The 20,589-nt window shown below is 45.7% G+C and overlaps 1 protein-coding gene across 1 annotated transcript in view; it reads left to right on the top strand.

The window, feature by feature from the left end:
• Window positions 1-20,589, top strand: part of LOC119379474 (WW domain-containing adapter protein with coiled-coil homolog) — a 467,389-nt gene that overhangs the window by 408,285 nt on the left and 38,515 nt on the right. The window contains exons 12-13 of the mRNA XM_037648773.2: window positions 13,322-13,505; window positions 20,423-20,550. Coding sequence (XP_037504701.1) covers window positions 13,322-13,505; window positions 20,423-20,550 — 312 coding nt within the window. The remainder of the gene's footprint in view (window positions 1-13,321; window positions 13,506-20,422; window positions 20,551-20,589) is intronic.

The following is a 20,589-nucleotide window of genomic DNA, read 5'->3' as shown; positions in this document are numbered from 1 at the left end:
TCAGATGACTATGAACGAGTCAGAAAACGTCGATTTATTAACATAGAGATTAAAACATGTTGCGTAAAAAAAAACAACTCTGCACAACCTAGCAGTATTTCATATCACCGTCGTGCATCCCCTTTTGACTTGTGCTCTCAACTTTATTTTTTGTTTGAATTTCAAGTACTTACAACGCACTTACACAGCAGCTGCTGAAAACTTGGATTTAATCAAAGGTTGTTGCCTGTCACAACCATTTAATTTATTTGAATGACATCACACGTCGTTTCTCATGGGGTTAAAATTCCGAACAAAGGAATTGAAGCGAAGGAGCAGGCTTGGCAACGAAACATATGCAGCACGTGGTATGCATATATTGCGCTTTAATGCAGACACGGAAGCCGAAGTCCGAACGCTGAAGTCGGTGATTGAAAACGGGCCGGAAAGTCATTTTGAGTGTGCCATGGCCATAGAACAGTCGCGAAAAGAAATCGTCGCCATACATGCAGACATACACATTGATGGCTAGCAGACGACACCAGGAGCAATCAACACTGAACGTGCTCCTGGTGGCAACTCCGCTTGATTTCGCTGGCCGTTTTGCTTGAACATTCAGTACAAATTGCTTTATGAACTTGCCAACTAATGTTTCAATAACTCGAGCAGGACAGACTGGCCAGCAGCGTCGATCAGCCTTCACGTTGCGAGCGCACGCGCGAGGAGTGGCACTCAGGTCCTCTCTCTGACGTCATACACGAGAGGGCGCCACTGATAGATCTCTAAGCGAATAACATTTCTGATGGAGCCAGCACCACAAGCTTCGGGCCATTATGATGGAGGTCAATTCAAGACAAGCAAGCTTTTGCGTCTCCATCAGTCTTACCAGTGGCATGGCAGGAAATGATTTCATTAAGCATACCATGTTTTCCATCACCAGCATAGCAAGGACATCCCAAGTTTCATGGCACCAGAAGGGGTGGATGGGACCATGAGTTGGATGTGTGAGGTGTGATGAAGTAGCCACCGCAGCCTGAACTGTATCCAGGTTGGCAAGCTATGGTAGTGAAGTACACTAGCTTGATCTTAATCTCGTGTTACCCTGCTCATGATGCGTTGTGTTCGGAGCTCTGCAGATGACAGGCACGGGGGCATCAGAGACGTTTAATTGTACCAGAAATAATGATGCTCACCATGAGCAACACCACTGTGCTTTCTCCTCTTATCCGCAACAATTCCATCATTAGTGTTTCAGTATTGAGAACTTCTGCGGTCATCGGACGTCACAGGTGCCTTCTCTCGCAGTACTTCAGGTTGTGGTGTGGATGATCGGTAAGGCATCAATGTGGATTTGTGTGGCGCATTACAATACACTATGGGGTGATTCCACGAGAGGTCGAACATGCGTGTCTGGTCAATATTCTTGTTTTGTCTTTATTTTTTATATGTTATGTGGGCACAATCAAAGTGCACGAAACAGAAAATTTTATTTCCAAAAAACTCTCCCAGCGCACCAAAAAAATACTTGAAGGTGGCGGCGTGGGCGTCCTGTTTTTGCTCACTGCAATGTTTTTGGACTTCACGGCCGAATTTAACGCGAACTATAAACGTTGCGTCGAAATTTTTTTCTGCTAGTTTTAATACGTATTACTGTGAATTACATCCATGCTTTATTTATGCTGTCCTGAAAAGGAAAAAAAAAACGTGAAAAATGGAAAGACGGCCAAATCGAAAAAGTTTGCTAAGTTTGGTGCGCCTTGGCGCCTTTCCTGTTTCACACAGAAACTTCAAAACAGTGTCAAATATAGAAAAAAGCATTTGCAACATTTCTGCGAAAGATCGTTTTCCTACAGGCAGCACAAAAGAAGGAAAAAATAATTGAAGGAGAGAGCTTTTTCAAAGAGCTAATTTTCAAAAAATAAAATTAAAAAAAAACTCCGGTCTCAATTCTAATAGCAATTTTTTATCAAAGAGCGCTTATGTCAGTGAAAACACAGTTTTAATATCATATGTCCTCATTTGCTTTGCTCACAAGATATAACGGGCCAAAATGACCCTTGACGTGTGTGCTCACTCCAAGGTGATTGATGGCTGTTATCAGCTTGCATTGTGCGTAAATCTAGCTTTAATAGACCTCTCCCTGTTTGCAAACAGTGTGACGTCACTGGCAGTGTCCCGCCCCCAAGTCCCGCCTTCGGAGCAGGTGCTGGTTGGCAAGAAAGTTCCGCCGGCGGGATCTCTCTGCATAGCAGCGCTGCGTGTGTCTGCTTTACTTCGATAGAAGTTTTTGCAAATTGCTGTTTTCTGAACTCACAGCTGTTAGAAGGAAGAGTTACTGCCTGTAATGAACGATTCTGTTAGTTCAACATATGATTTGCTCGTCGGGGATGACAGCCATAAAAAAAATATTATGCTCCTCGGAAGCGAACGTTGTACATTTTCACGGCGACTGGTGTTTGGAGAAATATTAGCATGGCATGGATTAGCATGGCATGAATTTCCGTAGCGAAATCTGCACTGCAGTTTTAAACGATGTACAGCATTGGCGGCTCTGTGCGCGAGGTCACGGATTAGATTCTCACTCACGGCGCAAACTTTTGATCAGATATGAATCAAAGAAAAAAACGAAGGAAACACGCATTAGCCTGCGTTCGGTTAACAAATCCCCGTGAAAATTAAAGTGAAGTTTTCCCCTACCGCGTTCCTCATAATCCACTGAGCAGTTTAGAGAAGTTGAACACAATAATTTAATTATAAATATTCTCTTGCGCGGTTACGTCGCTGTATCTGATGCCTTCAACGTGTTTCCATACTTGCTCCTCTCCTTTAGACTTGGTACACAAACTCGGAATGTCACTTCATAAATATCGAGCCGTAAAGGTAAGCTAACTAGAATATGACAAACAAGAATCTCCACTGCTTCTATTATGACGTATATCTCCAATAAAAGGCGATACGCGTATGGTTCTGGATATTCGCCGTGGTAAACCGTACGTGCATGTTCCGCAATGCTAAAACACGCTGGTAGCTCATGCGTAGTCTCACCTTTCAGTCCGGACATCATGCACTTTCTTTTTTTTTTTTGTGCACGCAGCACAAACACTGAGATGTACGCACTCGCAGATCATCGCGTCAAATAAAATGTCCAATCCTGATGTTCCGTCGACAACCGGTCACTGCAAATTGCCCTGTTAGAAACAACGCGTGCCGATGTTTTCGCAAACAAGATGCATCGTTATTCACACAACACACACCACACACAATACTGTCAGTTTCAACGTCCGCAAATGTGAACCGATATCGTCGCTGCCTTTCAACGTACACTACACGCCACAGTAAACGCGGCACATTTTCGAAGACGATGCCGCTGTTCCTCGCACAAACCACCATGTGGGTTCACTTCTCCAAGTTAAACAGCCAGCAGCGTGGCAAATTTTTCGTCACGCAGTCCACGACACATTTATATGTTCTTTGACACATACCACAAATAATCTTGGAACCGAAAGATTCAGAAAAAGGTTCCAAAGAAAAAAAAAAACGTGCGCCAAACACCGTGCGACTGTACCACGCTGAGCCGGCAGCGGGAATGTTTTGCCAACCACCCGGCGGTTGCACGTGCGCCGAGAGGTCACGTGACCTGACGTCACGGGGTGTGAGTGACGTAGGCTGGTAGAGGTCTATTATTTTTGCTTGTCGTCAAGAAAAATGTATTCTCAGATTTTCTTTGTGTGTAGCCGTAGCGTTGTGGGGTTAGGGTGCTGCCGCTCTCTAAAGGGCTAATGCGTACGCAGTTTGCAGCCTACAACCTGAGCTTACCCTGCCATTATTCGCTAATCAGGAGCACGCGAGACACCACGAGCACATGGTTTAGGTGACTTTGCCAAAATTCGCCTTGCACACCAAACAAAGCATTTGTATGCAGGGCAGGCCAGCTTAATCTGTAACTAAATGCCGCAACCAGCAGGCGTGCTGTTATTGGAGGTGCATTCTCACTGCCTGCTTGCTTCCCTTCCATTACGTGCATTGTACGCTCTAACCATCTTCCCCATTCGACGCACACTGTGCCTAAACAACATTTGTAAAACGTTCTCAGTCATTTCCGAGCCGTTAATTTCGCTTCCCGCTATCACATGTTTTTGGCATCGCAGATAACGTCTTCCTGTATCATCTTGACCTTTACCTCATTGTTTCAGCCGCCAGAAAACGTGTGGTGTGGCATGATTAAGCAATAAGTTGCCGAAGCTGCCCAATTTACGATGTTTTGTCGGCACTTTACTAAAGTACTTTCCCATGTCGAGAACAGCAGAGGTCCCTGGTGGCACCAGACAGACATTATCCTTAATTTTGACGAGTGTGGCCCCCAAATTATCACAGCACGCACCCTTGGTCATAAAATGTGAAACCGTGAGCAGTTCTGGAAACTCATTCACGACAGCAGCGCAGAAGTTGGAGAATGTGTGCGGCGCTGCTCAGCATAAATGTTTCAACTTGGTCTAGCTGTTCACTACATGGCTAGGTGCGAGTATTCTGTGCCGATTATTAACGCAAAAAGAAGATTGCTGAGAAAAACATTTTCGCTGCATCAATTTTTTTTCATTGCTGTTTTTGTTGTTGCCTACCTCCAGAAGCTACTGCAGTGATGGAAGTGCTGCTCCAATTGCTCCAAACTGCTCCAAAAGAGAAATGCTGCTCCATGCTGCTCCAAAGTGTAATATTTGTTAGTAACAGCTCCAAACCTGCTCCGAAATGGCATTGGGGAACTAAAAACAATGAGCTTTAACCGTGTGACCATCCAGCGAGCCTAAACGAAAACAAAAATAAGCTGTATACACTATCATCTAGTACGCAGCTTGTATACTAGCTGTACACTAGCACATTGACAATGCTACATGTACTGGTATTGTCGATGTACAGGGTGTTTCTCAAGAAATGTGTCCGAAAATCATCAAAAATAAGGGAAATGGAATATTTGCTCACTGCCTTCATACATACTTTTTCTGTGGTGGGAGGCATCTTAAGATGACCAGACAGTAATTAGGGCATTAACAAAATAAAATAAATTACTTTTTAATTAGCGGAGACAGACGGTCTATTCAAATGGGAGAATTGCTGCCCTTCCTGCGAAAAGGCCATTGCTGCTTGAGATCTTGAGAAATCAGCCTCCGGTAATTATTGCGGAGCAATGAGATTCAGCCAAATTCACTGGCGAAACCGAAACCAAATCTCCGATGAGTGCAACTAGCAGACGACCAGAATGATGTCACTGTTCACGACGGCGATTGCAGGCATGTTAATTCTTCTGCATTTGTTCACATACGTGCGCCCTAGGTGGTCTAATCGCAAAAGAAACCCACACAACCACAAAGCGAAGTCAATTGATGGTTGGTACAACGACGCTTGCTCATTCTAGACGTCTTGGAAGAGTACGGCTGTTGCACTCTTCCAAGTATCGGTTTCACCTGCCAAATTTGTCATGTTTCATTATGCTAATAATTGCCATCGGCTGCTTTTGTGAAATCTGAAAGCGGCAACACGCTTTTCGCTGAAAGGGCTGCAATTTTCCCATTTGACTCGACCACCCGTCTCCTCTAATTGAAAAGTTGACTTCATTTCTTTAATTCCTGTCGTAATTGAGACCTCTACTCAGCTTAAGATGCTTGCTGCCACAGAAAAAATAATTACGTAGGCAGCGTGAAAATATCTCATTCTCCATATTTGTGAGGATTTTCAGGCACATTTCTTGAAACACCCTGTATATCTGATTTAGTTCTATATTTGTACCTGATAAGCAGACTATTTTGGTGAAATGTGTGTGCGATTACTTCATTATTATAACGATTACTAACTGCTGCCGTGACGACTTCGATGTGTGACTGATTACATTTTGCACTTTTATCAGCTTTGACCTCATTTATGCCACAAGTACTGGCATTTCAAGTGTATAGCTCATTTAGCTTATTTTATTTTAAAATTTTCAATGCTGGCTATTTTGGCGAAATATGAAAATGACATATTGATCTCGTACCGATTATAAACTGCTGCTTTGGCAATAGTTACATGTGATTGTGGCTACTTTTGTAATTTGGTGCTCAGCTCTATCGCTTTTATATCATTTCTGCCACAAGTACTGGTATTTTAAATATATGTTGCTCATCTTAACTTGTGTTCAATGACCATCCATCTGCTTAATTACTTGTTTCTTGCAATTTGAAGTGATTATTATATGTGCAATAAATATTAATATTTATGAGATGCCTAAATGATGCTTTAAACTCCAGGAGTCGTTTCGAATATTTTGCTATCTGCTCCGAAAACACCAATAGCTGCTCCAAAGCACCATTTTTTCTGCTCCATAATCTGCTCCGAAAATCAAAATGTCGCGTCCATCACTGCTACTGCCATAGGCTGAGGATCTTTGCGACACCTGTGAGGTCTGCTAGCATTGCTTTACGCACCTCAAGGAAAACCTGTCTACATCTATGAGAACCGCGATGAGGTAGACGAGGTATTTCTTCAGGAAGAAGAAGTGGTACGCTCCGAAGTACCTTACCGCTCAATTAGCGGGACTGGTTGTCATCCGCGCCGACGGCGCTGTCTCTTCAAGGAAGATTTGCCGACAGGAAACCATTACGGTCATCTCGTTGAACCTTGATGTGTCGGACTGCATGGCGCCTCACTGCCCGTCTCGGTAGGACGATTCAAGTGTTTGAACGGCTGTCAGCAGACAAGCAGCCCTTCGACGCCTTGTTCGAAAAACAGGGGACGCCGCTTCCCTTTCAGCGCAGGGGCCAATCGTAACAGCTTGTCGTGGCGGGAAGCTCGACCTGAGAGTAACCAACTGCACAGGTTGCCCGAAGCGTCGGTGAAAAGTTGTGTCAGATCCGGGTCACTGCCGATGACGTACAACTGTGGCCTCTCGCGCTCATTCCTTGGTGCTTCCTTCCTGGGAATACGCATACACACACACAACCACAGACACAGGAGAGCGCCCTGCCCGCACTGAGACACATCGAGTCCCAAAATATCATGTGAAATCAACCTGCCTTAAATAGTACAACTAAAACACAAAGCAGCAACCGAAGCATTTCTCCGAGCTCTCACTGAAGCTTCCAATCCCGATACGAGTATAAGTTTCGTATTAAACTGCCTTCAACAAACATGATCTCCCAAGAAATGTGCCCTTCGTGGCCTACCCATGTGCCAGCGCTAGTAATGTGCTGTAAGTCAGCCGGGCGTCATACTCATGAGCAAAAGCCTTATGCTTCAACCTATCTTTTGGCCCAAAATTTCGTGCCGCCAAAGCTGGTCACGATGTTCCTTTGAGCAGGTGAGAAGCAAACTGTCGTGTTGCACCAACATCAGAAACACTACTAACATCTCATGTCCGCAATTGCATGTACTAGTACATGCAATGATGTACTATCTGCTTAACACACTTAACTCTTCCTACTCGAGTCGACACAAGAGCGCATGCGACTAAAACAATAAATAAACAAGAAAAAACTCGCATGAACCCTGCAAAAACTCGCAAAGAATATCCTTGCTTCCTCACGCGTTCTCAAAATCAACTCCGAACGTAGCCCTTATACCCTTTACATGCATAGCCCTTATACATGGGACACACCCTGATGCACGCTTCGATACGTGTCGTTATGTAACTGCAGGACATTTATCCTTAAAAAAGATCACATGCAATGCTTAAGAAATAAACAAAACGTAAAAATGGTTGCCCAAACACTATCTATAGTCAGTGACGGCCTAAGAATGAGTATAAGCTCCTCCCACGAGGCCGTATTGCTCATATTTTGCATGCGTTCACGCTACAAACGAAGTAGTTCCTAAGCAAGTTCATCCGCCAAGTGCCTTGAGGACAACCACCTTACCGCGGAGAGGCACCTGCGAAAGACAGTATGCGACCCCCGGCCACCCCACCGGCCACCATAGAATCTAAGCCATGCCAGCACATAGTCATCCCATATCCATATGTGCCGGGCATCAGTGAAGAGCTCTCCAGGATTCCCAGAAAAGAGGGGGTCACGGTGATTCACAAGCCTGCATCGATGCTCACCCGCGTGCTACCGCAGCCGAAGGATCGACCCTCCAGGGAGCAACGCCAAGGCATAGTGTACAAGGTGCCATGTTCGGAATGCCCAGCCAGCTACATAGGCGAGAGCAAGTACTTCCCAGAAAGAATGCGCCAACATAAGTACGTCAGGAAGATGGAAGTGCAACACAGCGCTCTTGCAGAGCCCTGTGAGAAGCACGACTATGAGATCTACTTCGACGGTGCTTCTGTTCTAGAAACAAAAAGGAATCTGGGAAGAAGGCACTTAATCAAGTCTTGGCACATTCAGAACACACCGGCAAATGTGAACCGGTCCCTAGGAACACTGCCCTCAGTATACGTTCACGGCCTCCGAAACGTGAGGGAAAGGGAAATCCAGAGCCGTGGTGAAACAAGTCAGGGAGATGCTTCAATGACCAGCCTAGTCACCCCCTGAGGAAGGGACCGAATCGGTCCCGAAACGTCAGGCTCTCTCTAAACTTGGCTGGAGCCATTTCAACCTCCTAAATCTTCACCCAGCCAGACAGATTTCTGTCGAAATGTTTACATTTGAGACCTTATTCTGGTGTGCTTGCCTATCGAGTTGAAATACCCGTAGACGTTGTTTGCAAGATCCACTGTCGCTACGCGTTCACTTGATGTCTGTGCCAGATTGTCCTGTCTTAGCTGTTTCTCTGGAATGTCACTGGCACAGCACCTCATCACACTTATTCTGGCCTTCGGCGGCCTCTCCTCTTAGCGCAGCATCTTTCGCAGCTGCCAACCTCAGTTTATTCTTGAATCTGCTACTGGTACCTTCCCACGTGCTAGCCTTCTCTACGGCTCTGAATTGCATGGCACTCAACTGTCCTCCTCACACTTCTCATGCGCTACCTCTACAGATTGCCTATGCTTCGTATCTAACCCCCATTCTAGTCTTTCAGTCTCCTCGTCTAATGCTTGCATCGCCTTCCTGTGTTCAACCCTTTTTGCTTCCTCTATTTTCTGTTCCTGATCAGTTAAGATTAGATTACAGAAGTAATCAGTATCCTCCTCGTTGTTTTTGCTTCCGAATACAGTAGAACCCCGCTGATACGTTTTTGAAGGGACCGTAGGAAATAAACGTAAGAGGCGGGAAACGTAAGAGCTGAAAAACAGGAAAAACGGCAAAATATTTAGTGGTACAGAATTTTATTTCAATTCTTACGAGTAGCACGAAAATTGGCGCGCTCAGCCGCGATCTAGTCGATGGATAGAAACGCGGAGCTTAGGACGGCCTCATCCACAGAAATGTAATCAACGTATGTGATTTTTTTAACACCAACAGCTGTAGGCATGAAAGAACTAAGCACACGCAATCACGACCGGCGCGGCGAGTCCGACCGCGAACCGCACGCACGACCACGCGAGCTCCAACCAGCTCGAACTCCTCCCGTTCTCCGACAAATAACGATGATGATGAGTCTACGCCAACGCGATGGCAGAAGTGAATGCCAATCTCGAAGGCCTTGCTTTCGCAAGCAGTTACGTCATTCACGCCATGTTTGTGCAATACAAATCTCAGAGGCTATGCTTTTGTCAATAGTAAATGCCAATCTCGAAGGCCTCGCTTTCGCGAGCAGTTACGTCATAGACGCCATCTTTGCAATTTGAATCTCGAAGGCCATGCTTTTGTTTGCATCAATTGAAAGATTCTGTTGCTTGCGCCTCTCATGCGGCTAATATTACGGTCAAACGAGGCCAAACTGCGTGAAAATGCACCATGGCCGCTCTCTTTGGTAGTCACTCGGTCGGCTCCGAGCGCACTTCGCGACGTATCATACAGGAACGGTCCGACAGTTACGACGTAACAGCGGGGTTCCCAATACATTGTATCCTATGGGAGCTATGCCGGGACCGGCGGAAAACGACGTAACAGCCGGGAAAACGCAGCAGTGAGGAACGTAACAGCGGGGTTCTACTGTATTATTTTGCGGATTTTAGATGCAGGCATATCGTTGTCTACTTTTATATTGAGCTCCCAACACAACTGTAACAGGCTATCCCTTGTCAATCTCATCAGGCGTTCCAGTCTTTCACACTCGCGTTATAACCTTTCACACTCTTCGTCTAACGCTTGCATCCTCTTTCTGTGTTCCTCATCCCTTTTTGCTCCCTCTATTTGCTCTTCTTGATTAGTTCAGATTAGATTTCCGAAGTAATGAATATCCTCTTCGGTGTTTTTGCTTCTGTTATTTCTTGGAGTTCAGATGCAGGCGTATTGTCGTCTACATCTAAGTCAAGCTCCCAACACAACTGCAACAGGCTATCCCGTGTCAATCTCATCAGGTCCATGGCGACTACTTTGCTTTGGCTCAGATCTCACATAACAAACTTACCAGCGTTTCAATTCTGGGTCTAGGAATATTGAAGCCTGGCAAATCCCACAACAGAGACCAAAAGCTTAACCACACAAGCAACACCAAGTGGCCAACATCCCTCTCAACTTTTTTTCTGTTTCCCGTTCACTCTTCTGCTGTCTCAAATATCCCAAAACACTCCCGCAACGTACCCTCATCTGTTTCTACCAACTAATCTGAGGTATCATGCTTATCCTAACATGCTCAGATCATCGCCGAGTGCTGCTCTGTGCTGAGATAACAACCACAGTTTCCTGGCAGTTACAGGTCTAGGCTAAAAGACTCGATAAATCTCAAGCGCAAGGCCAGGCACTCACCCCATACTGTACGGTCATGGTACGCTGCATCGATCCCGCCGAATTCCAGGTTCTAGGGCTTTCGGCTGACCTCCGGTCCATGTCGCTTTCCGTTGATCCGTCTTATCCCACCACTTCCACCAGTTGTTGTGACCGGCCTTTGCAGGCACCAGAGACTCCTGAGGAAGAGGCTGGAGGAAGGCAAACTTAACAGAGGTTTTATTTACATGGCAAGTGTTTCGTTTCTACATCACGACGATTTCGTGTCATGATGAAGATTTCGTGTCGAATGAGCCCACGGGGGCTCATTTTAAAGGGTCTCTTTTCCCCAGATCCCTAGATGGGGGAATTGTTCTAAGTTGAGACGGTCCAATCACGTCACACACAGCGCTAATGAGGGTGCCACCCACACCCAACCAGGTCAGCATCCTCGACTACGGTGTGGCCACCGCACTCTGCACCTGTGGCACTAAGGGGGTCCTTCCTTCTCATGTGAAGGCCGTAGGGCGATGGGTCACACGCTCGGACAACCGGGCGCATCAAAAGGTCCGTCGTCCCGAAGTACCTTACCGCTCAATTAGCGGGACTAGATGTCATCCGTGTCGACGCCGCTGTCTCTTCCAGGAAGATTTGGTGACAAAACCATTACGGTCGTCTCGTTGAACCTTGATGTGTCGGACTGCATGGCACCTCACTTCCCGTCTCGGGAGGGCAATTCAAGTGTTTGAATGGCTGTCAGCAGGCAAGCAGCCCTTCGACACCTTGTTCGAAGAACAGGGGACGCCACTTCCCTTTCGGCGCAGGGGCCGATCGTAACAGTACGTGTTAGCCCTTTAGAGAGCGGCAGCAGCCCACCCCCACACACCCTAGACACGAATAAAATCTGAGAATACCGTATTTACTCGATTCTACCGCGCCCTCGATTGTAACGCGCACCCGTTTTCCGCGACCAAAAAAAAAAAAAATTAATACATCGATTGTAACGCGCACCCATTTTTAGTGAGAGAAAAGAACAAAAAAAGACCGTAGGAGTCAAACTTCGCACATTCAGAAGAACAAACATTTGGCTTTTAAAGAACTAAAGTTTCAAAAAAGTAAAACACAAAGTCAAAAAGCGGGCCTTGCCGCTAAAACTGTCACCACTACGGCGGCGATACGAGTCGCGTAACGGATCAGTCCTCGTCGCTGTCGGACAACTCCTTATCGCTGTCAACGCTCTTCGATTGCGGGAAACCGGCCCTGCTTTGGTCCACTGAAACCTTTTCATGAAGCTTTGCTGTAAAAAATCTGCTTCTGTTTGCGCCAGTCTCGCACGCACGTTTCGGGAACTCCGAACTATATCCGAACGACCGCGATGCGGCCCGATTTCCGTCCGTCTCTCTGCACATGTAATAACTATTCTTTTAAATGCGGCATCGTGGTACACTCGTCGAGTATTTGGAGTCGGCACTTCCATGCCGTCGATGCGAACGCAGAACGGGATGACAATCTCCTCAGCACACGTACGAACTGAAAAAATGGCAGAAATCGTAGGAGGCGGCCATTTTGAAATGTCGATGGCAATACGATAATCGAGTTTCTTTTTTTTTTTCGGTACTCGATTCTAACGCGCATGCGATTTTTGGACTCGTTTTTCCGGAAAAAAGGTGCATTTTTCTTGACGACAAGCCACCAGAGCAAGGTTTTGCCGCAGCAAAATAATTACTCGTGTATTCTTCGTTTGTATCTTGTGTACGTTGCACCGAGTTTAATCATGAACCCATACCAACTTGCCCAACTATCATTGTTACTGAAATTAATTAAAACTGCACATTTACGCACAGTGCAAGCTGACGACAACCATCAATCGCACTGAAGTGAGCACATCCAGCAAGGGTCATTTTGGCCCGTTATATCTCGTGAACAAAGCAAATGAGGACATGTGATATTAAAACCGTGTTTTCACTGACATAGCACTCTTCGATAAAAAATTGTCGCAAGAATCGAGACCAGAGTTTTTTTAATTTTATTTTTTCAGAACGAGTTTTCTTAAGAAAACTCGCTTTTTAAATTTTTTTTCTTCTTTTGCGCTGCCCGTAGGAAAACGATCTTCGGCAGAAATATTACAAAGGCTCTTTTCTATATCGGGCACTGCTTTGAAGTTGCTTTGTGAAATAGGAAAGGTACCAAGGGCGCACCAAACTTTGCAAGCTTTTTTGGTTTGGGCCCTGTTTGCCATTCTTTCACATTTTTCCCCTTTTGAGGATGGCATAGAAAAAGCATGGATGTAATTCACAGTAATGCGTATTAAAACCAGCAGAAAAAATTTTCGACGCAACGTTTATGGCTCGCATTAAGTTCAGCCATGAAATCCGAAAATATTGCAGGGAGCAAAAACAGGACGCCCGCACCGCCACCTTCAAATATTTTTTTTTTTCTTTTTGGCGCGCTGGGAGCGTTTTTTTTAAATAAAATTTTCGGTTCTGCGCACTTTGAATGTGTCTACATAACATATAAAAAAACCCAGACAAAACAAAAATATCGACCCTTGTGGAATCACCCTATGGCTATTCATGGTGTTAGTGATGACCAACATTTCTTCCGATGGTTTGCGATGTGTGCAGGAGAGACAGCCCAACCTCCAGTGTGAGCAGTCTGCACAGCCTCAGCGGCACCACGGCCGCGCTTGTTGTATCTGCAGTGCCCAAGCCCTCGGCTCCCAGCCTGACCCCATCATTGGCCAACTACTACAACGAGTCACTCATCGAGCATGTCACAGGCTGGCAGGCCGACCATGCCGAGCGACAGGTGCGTCTTGTATTAAATGCAAGAGTGCAGTTCTCTAGTAGCTCGCGTTGTTTCCTTGCTAGTGGTGCAATTCAACTTTGTTATATTGAAATTTGCGTTTTTATCCAGAGTATAATCACTGACAGATTACTTTTCTTCTTTTTCTTACATAGAAGCTTCCACAACAAATGTCTGATTAATAAGACAGCATGAAAAACTAAATTCAATAACACGATAGAACAGCTTTGTTGAACCTGATAGCTGGTCACCATATTTAGTTTGCTGCTGCATAAACCAAGTCTTCATTGAGTGGCTGTGCAGCATGTGTAAAGCTGAAAGAACTTAGCTTCCACACAATCGGTGGGAACTCATTCCACCTCTCAGCTCGCCACCAAAAAGTTGGGTCTTGCCCAGAGTGGTATGGCACTGATACTTCAAACCACCATTCTCTGTTGAACGGGCAAAATCAAATGCCTGCCATAAAAACAAAATTGCATGGAAGTGAGCTGAAAAGCTGAATCAGAGTAACCGCTTTTTCTATCTTGGCAACATCAAGTGTGCGTTATGTCTGAAAAATTGAGCTAAATCTGGTATGGGTTCCCAAATTTCAGTCTCTGCTATGCGCTCAAGTCTTGTGGGCCAGTTTTATTACAGAGCACGGATATACAGTAATCCCTCGTTATAACAAAGTAAGCGGGACGTCGAAAAAATTCCTTATACTAGCGGTATTTCGATACAAGCGACTACTCGAGAAAAGCTAAAGCAGTCGAGCTTTAATTGTGCCACAACTGCGAGGAACTCAAAACACAATGTATTCAGTGAAGCACAGCTTTATTCAGGTGCAAAAAAGGCGGTGAGCTTTGGCTGTTTCAAGTTCTTGCCTGGTGCGAGCAACCCCTGCTCCAATTTGATCAAGCATTGCGTGAGGCCGTGGTCGCCGCCCATGCATTTAACTTTATTTCGCAGCAGGCATAGGTGCTCCCGCGTCTGCCCCATCTGCCTCGACGGTCGTCCCAGCAGTTGGTGACCTTCGAAAGTACGAGTTCTTTCCATGAAAAGTTCAGTCAATGGATTGCCCCAAGCAAATCATTGTTGTACCTCTTGCTGGGGACATACGCTCTGAGCATGCGCTGCAAAGGAGCCTTGCAGTTTGAGCAGGCTGTATCTGTTGTGTGTGACACAGGCAGCAACAGCGCGGTCGTACGACTTTCGCTAGTTCCGGATACGGCATTGACGGGTACAATGGCAACCTTATTTTTGGCTGACGGTAGCACCACTGCAGCATTGGAAGCCGATGCCGACATCTGTTCACCATATTTTTCAGGGGCCGTTGTTGCAAAATGTCTGGACAACCCTTATATGATGTCATCAATGGAAATGTACCAGGGGCTCGCAACCGCACAAACCCAGATAAACGATGTCAAGCCTGCTCATACTAGTGAAGTCTCAGCCCCTGTACTGAATTGTGTGTTGGGAATTACTTTATATGGCATTAAGCTAGACTTTTCTGCAGTATAACAGTACAGTTAAAACTCTATCTAACAAAACCTGATTTTGTGTAGTTCCCAATCTAAGGAAGAAATTTGCAATCCCCGGCAGGTACTCATAAGGTTCAGTGTTGTCAACCCGAATTGACGAAACTAACCAAAACCATTTTAACAAAGCTTTTCCTGAAATAAATTAGTAAAAAGAAGTGCTAATTTCTTCCTGTTTTTTATAAAGATGGCTTTTTTCTTCAAGCGTGGGCACTAACGCTATGCTTTAAAACATCTGATCTGTCACCCATAGTCACGAGCCTGGTTTTATTTTGACGAGGTTACACGCCACGCACATGCACAGAACAGTGGACTCAACAGTTGCGCTGTTGCATACCAGATGGTGCTACGGGTGGTGGTGGTTTATTGTTTCTGCCAATGCTCCCACAGGAACCCTACTGTGTGCTTTCGTTGTTTCATGATTTATGCGACAAATGACACTGATCGTCTGCTCGCAACTTTCCTGCTCACCCTGCTCACTTAAAGGGACACTAAAGAGCAAAACGATTTTTCTCGCATTAGTAAAGTAGTCTTCCACGATACCAAAAACACCACGCTTGCTGCGAGAAGACGCTTAATAAGCGAGAAAACGTGCAAAAAGAAAATACAGGTGGCGACGCCACCTTGGAATTCCCGCACCATTTTCCGTGACGTCACATATTTTTGACGGTGCCTGCTTGGGCCTACGTAATTCCTAATCGTTTAAATCGAAGTACATTGTCCTCTGAGGGGGCCAGAGACTTGACATAACGAGTTTGTGGAAATTTCGTCGAGCCAGTGGCGCCAAAATACGTTAAATGCTCTTTGAAACCTTTTACGTCACGAATTACAAAGTTTGGCGCGAAATTTAAAAATGAAACTTTGAACTTGGTTTTCTCCTCTAATAATAAACCTATGGTGGTGAAATAAACTACACAAGAGTTCTCTGAGCACACTTTATCAATCTAAACCAATTCATTGTTTCTCTTTAGTGTCCCTTTAATCACTGCATTTGTTCTCCCCTTTCAGAGCAAAAGCTGTTATGAGATCACAACAACAGTGCCGTAGTTCTCCGCCACCGCCGGTGTCCGTAAATGCTATAGCGCGAAATGAGAAAAAAAAAATCCAAGATCGGATGGGATATGAATGCAGGCACTCTGCATAGCAGTCTAGTGTTCTACCACAGAGCCATGTTGGGGCTTGAAACTCCTTTGCAAAAAGACCCTATATAGGCTTCATGTCAGGCAAGGAATCGTGTTAATATATGTAATATAGCTTGGCAGAAGAGTAAAATAACAACCAGGCATTACACAATGCTAATTGAGCAACGAGCGTTTAAACCTTTCCACGCACTACAAAGTGCTCAGCCATGATTCTTCGTCATCAGCGACATGCAGCATCAACAAAGTGCACATAATGCCTTACAGATGTGTAGCGGGTACTTCCCTACTTCACAAAAATTATGATTTATGGCATAGTGGATACCTTGCACGTGTACTTGTATTAGATGCCCCAAGAGAGTTTAGAACGAGCTCTAGAGAGGCTGTTCTTAGAGCTTTCGCTGTGACTCTGCTGCACGTTGCACGCAGGCCTGGCATTTTTTTCATTTCGGCTGCATGTCATATTTCACGTCACTGTCTACCTGGTCTGCATCGCCCGGAAGACATATGCAAGGCTCAATGTTCGGTACACCTGAACAGACATTTACCACGGCAAAAACTATGCCGTGGTAAATTTTGGGTGTCTCTATGTTACAATTTTAGGGTTCAAAGGACTGAAAAACCCCTTCCTTCATTTTACAAACTTCACAATTTAACAAAATTAATAACAACTAACAGATAATAATGCCAAGGAAAGTATAGGGGATGTTATTTGTAGTAATTAGGTTCGGTTAGGTTCGGTCACTGCCGCCGGCAGTGATCGAACCTGCGACCTCGAATAACGCGTCCGATGCTCTACCACTGAGCTACGGTGGTGGTCATGCCCCCGTCCACTTTATGGGGTATATATGTGCATTTAAACCTAGGAGTGTTAGACAGCGTCGATCGCAGTCAGCATCGATGGCTGCGATCGGCGCTGAGTAACACTAACACTCAGATTTAAATGCACTTATATACCCCATAAAGTGGACGGGGGGATGACCACCACCGTAGCTCAGTGGTAGAGCATCGGACACGTTATTCGAAGGTTGCAGGTTCGGTCCCGACGATAGAGCTAAATGTCAGTAAATGTTTTGTCACCTGTCTTGACATGATGCAGTGCTAGTGGCTTTCAGTGGCTTTTAAATGTGAGGCATTTCTTAGTGGACCCAAGGCGCTTTGAGCGTTTCTGTTTACGTATCTATCTATCTGTCTATCTAGCCGCCTACATCTGGGTGCTCTCGTGATTGCCTCCTTATTGGTGTAGACCAAAATTGGCATGGGAGGGTAAGAGGGTTTGGCGAATATGAATGTCTGGTCATGACATGAATAATGTGATTATCCTGTAGCATACGTTGTCAAACCCTTTCCTCCAGACACATGTCGCACATACCCGTACACCACAGGCCACGGTAAGCGGGTATGCGCCACAGGTGATTGACACTTTATATGTTCGCAGGAACGGCGAAAACAGGCATAGGTAATTTAAATGCGAGAGTGTAAAGAAAAACCGACATCGGCAGCGTTGACCCGACGAATGCAAATAATAAAAATCAGGATCCCAGCAGGAAGCAAACCCGAGCATTCTGCATGGCAGTCAGGTATTCTACCACAGAGCCATGCCATGTCTTGAAACTGCTTTGGAAAAAGACCCTATTCAGGCGTAATATCAGTGCAGCGTCAATTGTGGTCGCAGTTCTGGCTATCTAATTTTATAACAAAGCAATAAACATTACATATGTACAGTAATACCTTGTTGATAAGTTTCCGAAAAAACCGTGGAAAATAAACGTACAATCCGGGAAAACGTACTATCCGAATCCAGTAAAAATTGAGGCTGACAAGCCCATATTGAGGTGCAAGGGCAAAAAGCATGTAGGGACTCTTCGATTTTCGAACTCCTGGCATCTCGCTGGCAGCCAGGGGTCAGCCAGCTAGTTCCGCTCCTGACTGGAAATAACGTTGTGGTTACGTGCGTTGAAATCCCGAGACAACCCGAATATTGCAAAATCGAACTCTGGGACAACCAGCGTAAACATAAAGAAATGCTACCGCCGTGTCAGCAGACGAAACTTTGTGCTGCATGAGCGTCGGTTCTTTCTGCATTGCCGCTTGGAAATATGGAGCTAGGTTTGCCGAAGAGCGGAAGGGATATCCTCAAGCATGCACATTTGGGATACGATCACGTACGTTCGCAAGATCACGCACGACTCGCCCCATCCATGAAGAAAACTGCCACCCCGCTCAAGGCTTAACAAGCTCAGCTCTTCACAGTGCACATAACAATCGCAGTACAACACGATATGCGAAATCTCGCGAAAGTGATAAGCGTCCCCGAAAGCGACAGCTGCTTGCGGCTATCGCGTACGTCGCACACTCGCGCTGATCAGTTTGCGTTCTGTCTTAACTTGAGACATGCGCTGGTAGCCACCACTCGTAATCGCACCATCTCGCACAGTGGTACGGGCTTTAAAAGATAACGCCCGGCGTAATGGCAACCGAAGGTGAAGTCCCCAAGCACCCGCATTGCGATCCGTCGAGTCCTCGCGAAGATGGCGGCGAGCGCACATCGTCTCGTTTTGGCATCTGATAACCAGAAACCTTCCAGATATCTTCCAGAACAATTTGTTTTCTGGCAGGTTCTAACGACCCGCTGGTAGGCAGAATTGTCCAGCCAGAGAAAGACGAACGCGTCGCGCGATGGGTGGAGCAACTCGAAAACGAACTCGTTCAGGGAGAAAAGTGTAGGGGAAATTATCGGCCATATTCACTGGGCACAATGTCGACGTTGCTATGGTTACGTGTCGCGGCGTGTTATGCAGCGGCGGCGGCATGTGCATTTCTGTAGGTCTTGTACCGAACTGTGGCGGACTAGAAGAGCGACAGCCTCCATTCTTTAGGCCACATTGTTAGTTCCCCCGGCTGTTTTTGTAGCCATGGGGTCTGAACAAAAGTGTGTTGAACGAGTGTGCATCTATGTACCGTGCTACGGATGAAGGATTTGCCATGCTCAACAAAATAGTGCCAAGTGCTACAGAAAATACTTTGTTTTTTTGAAAGCCGTTTGAAGATTTTGACGGCCAGCGTCGCCGCCTGCCTTCAGGTCGGTGTGGTTGACAGAGAGCGGCGATCGAGCAATTCAGAGAAGACACGGAGGGTTGATTGAGCAATTCGGAAGAGACGCGGAGGGGACAGCTGCGGAAAGCAGAGAAAGCGCAGAGGGGGAAAGGCGCTGCGGAGAAGCCACTGTTGCCGCGCGGCGGCTGTCTGCCACTTCACGCTTCGCAAGTACACGAGAGGGCCCTTTTTGCACACCTGAATGAGAGTTTCGGAGTGCAAAACGTATCATACGACTGCAGTTTTCCGCGTTGCTGAACGTTGCTGCCGAATAATCGTATTTTCCGGGAACGTATTAACCGGAACGTATTACACACAGCTGTATTGGGTTATTTTTAATTTTTCGCGATTTCGAGCGTAGGAGCCGGGAAATCGTACTAAGTGGGAACGTATCAACGATGTTCTTCTGTACTCCTGTGATACAGGCGTCATGCCGAGCTAACGTGAATCGTGGTTCCAGTGTTGGCTCCGCTTTCATAAAGTCTAATAAACATTACATTTGTATTCCTATGATTCAGAAAGCTATATTTAAGCATTGGTCGGCCCAGGAGGAATACGCTAATGAAAGTTAACGTATGATATTCACATCATTGCACAATAAAGTGCACTTCATTTCAATAATACTGACGGCTGTGCTCGAAAGTGAGTGCTGACGTTAGGTCAGACGATAAGTTACCCTTTAACCGCCATTGTAGTCGACGTGCACACAACTACTACGCTTACAAAAACACATCGATCCACCTCGTAACGCTTGACTCAAAGCCAAAAAATGTAGTATAGATGACTACTCGCTGATTGCTTCGCATGAAACCGATTTTATGTAAAACACATCCTCTTTGTGGCGTCTTGTGCGATTCAGTGCTTGGTGACGGGTTACCTTGCATGAACATGGCATGTGTATGCACTGACGTTGCTTTTCAGAATAACAATACGTGTCCTCTATTTGTTGCGCTGGGCCTGTAGTCGTGAATAGCATGTAAGGGATCAGCCATTCTGTAAGGTGGTATAAAAATTAGCCACACTTAAGAGGCTTAAAGTGTAAACAGTTGCAGAAAGAAATGTAGATGCTTCATTGCTTGAAATGCAAAATTGTTGCATGTACCATTGAAACTAGAGCTAAGTGTATGTTGGTGCCTACAGCTTTGAAAATGTTTAATTCTTTTTGCAGGCAAATCGGTACAGCGAAGAAGCGCACAGCTTAGGAAGTTTAAACTGCACACGAGTTTCGGCTGACCTCAAAATGGCCCGCTCTCTGGTCAGATTGTCTGAAATTCAAGCAACAGTACAAGAACAGAGGTAACCTCATTCACTTGTGTCATTTCGTATAGCGATGGG

This window comes from Rhipicephalus sanguineus, chromosome 1 (assembly GCF_013339695.2).
Source record: "Rhipicephalus sanguineus isolate Rsan-2018 chromosome 1, BIME_Rsan_1.4, whole genome shotgun sequence".
Taxonomy (NCBI): Eukaryota; Metazoa; Arthropoda; class Arachnida; order Ixodida; family Ixodidae; genus Rhipicephalus; species Rhipicephalus sanguineus.
Note: the sequence above shows the minus strand (reverse complement) of the source record. Positions and strands in the feature narration are given on the sequence as shown.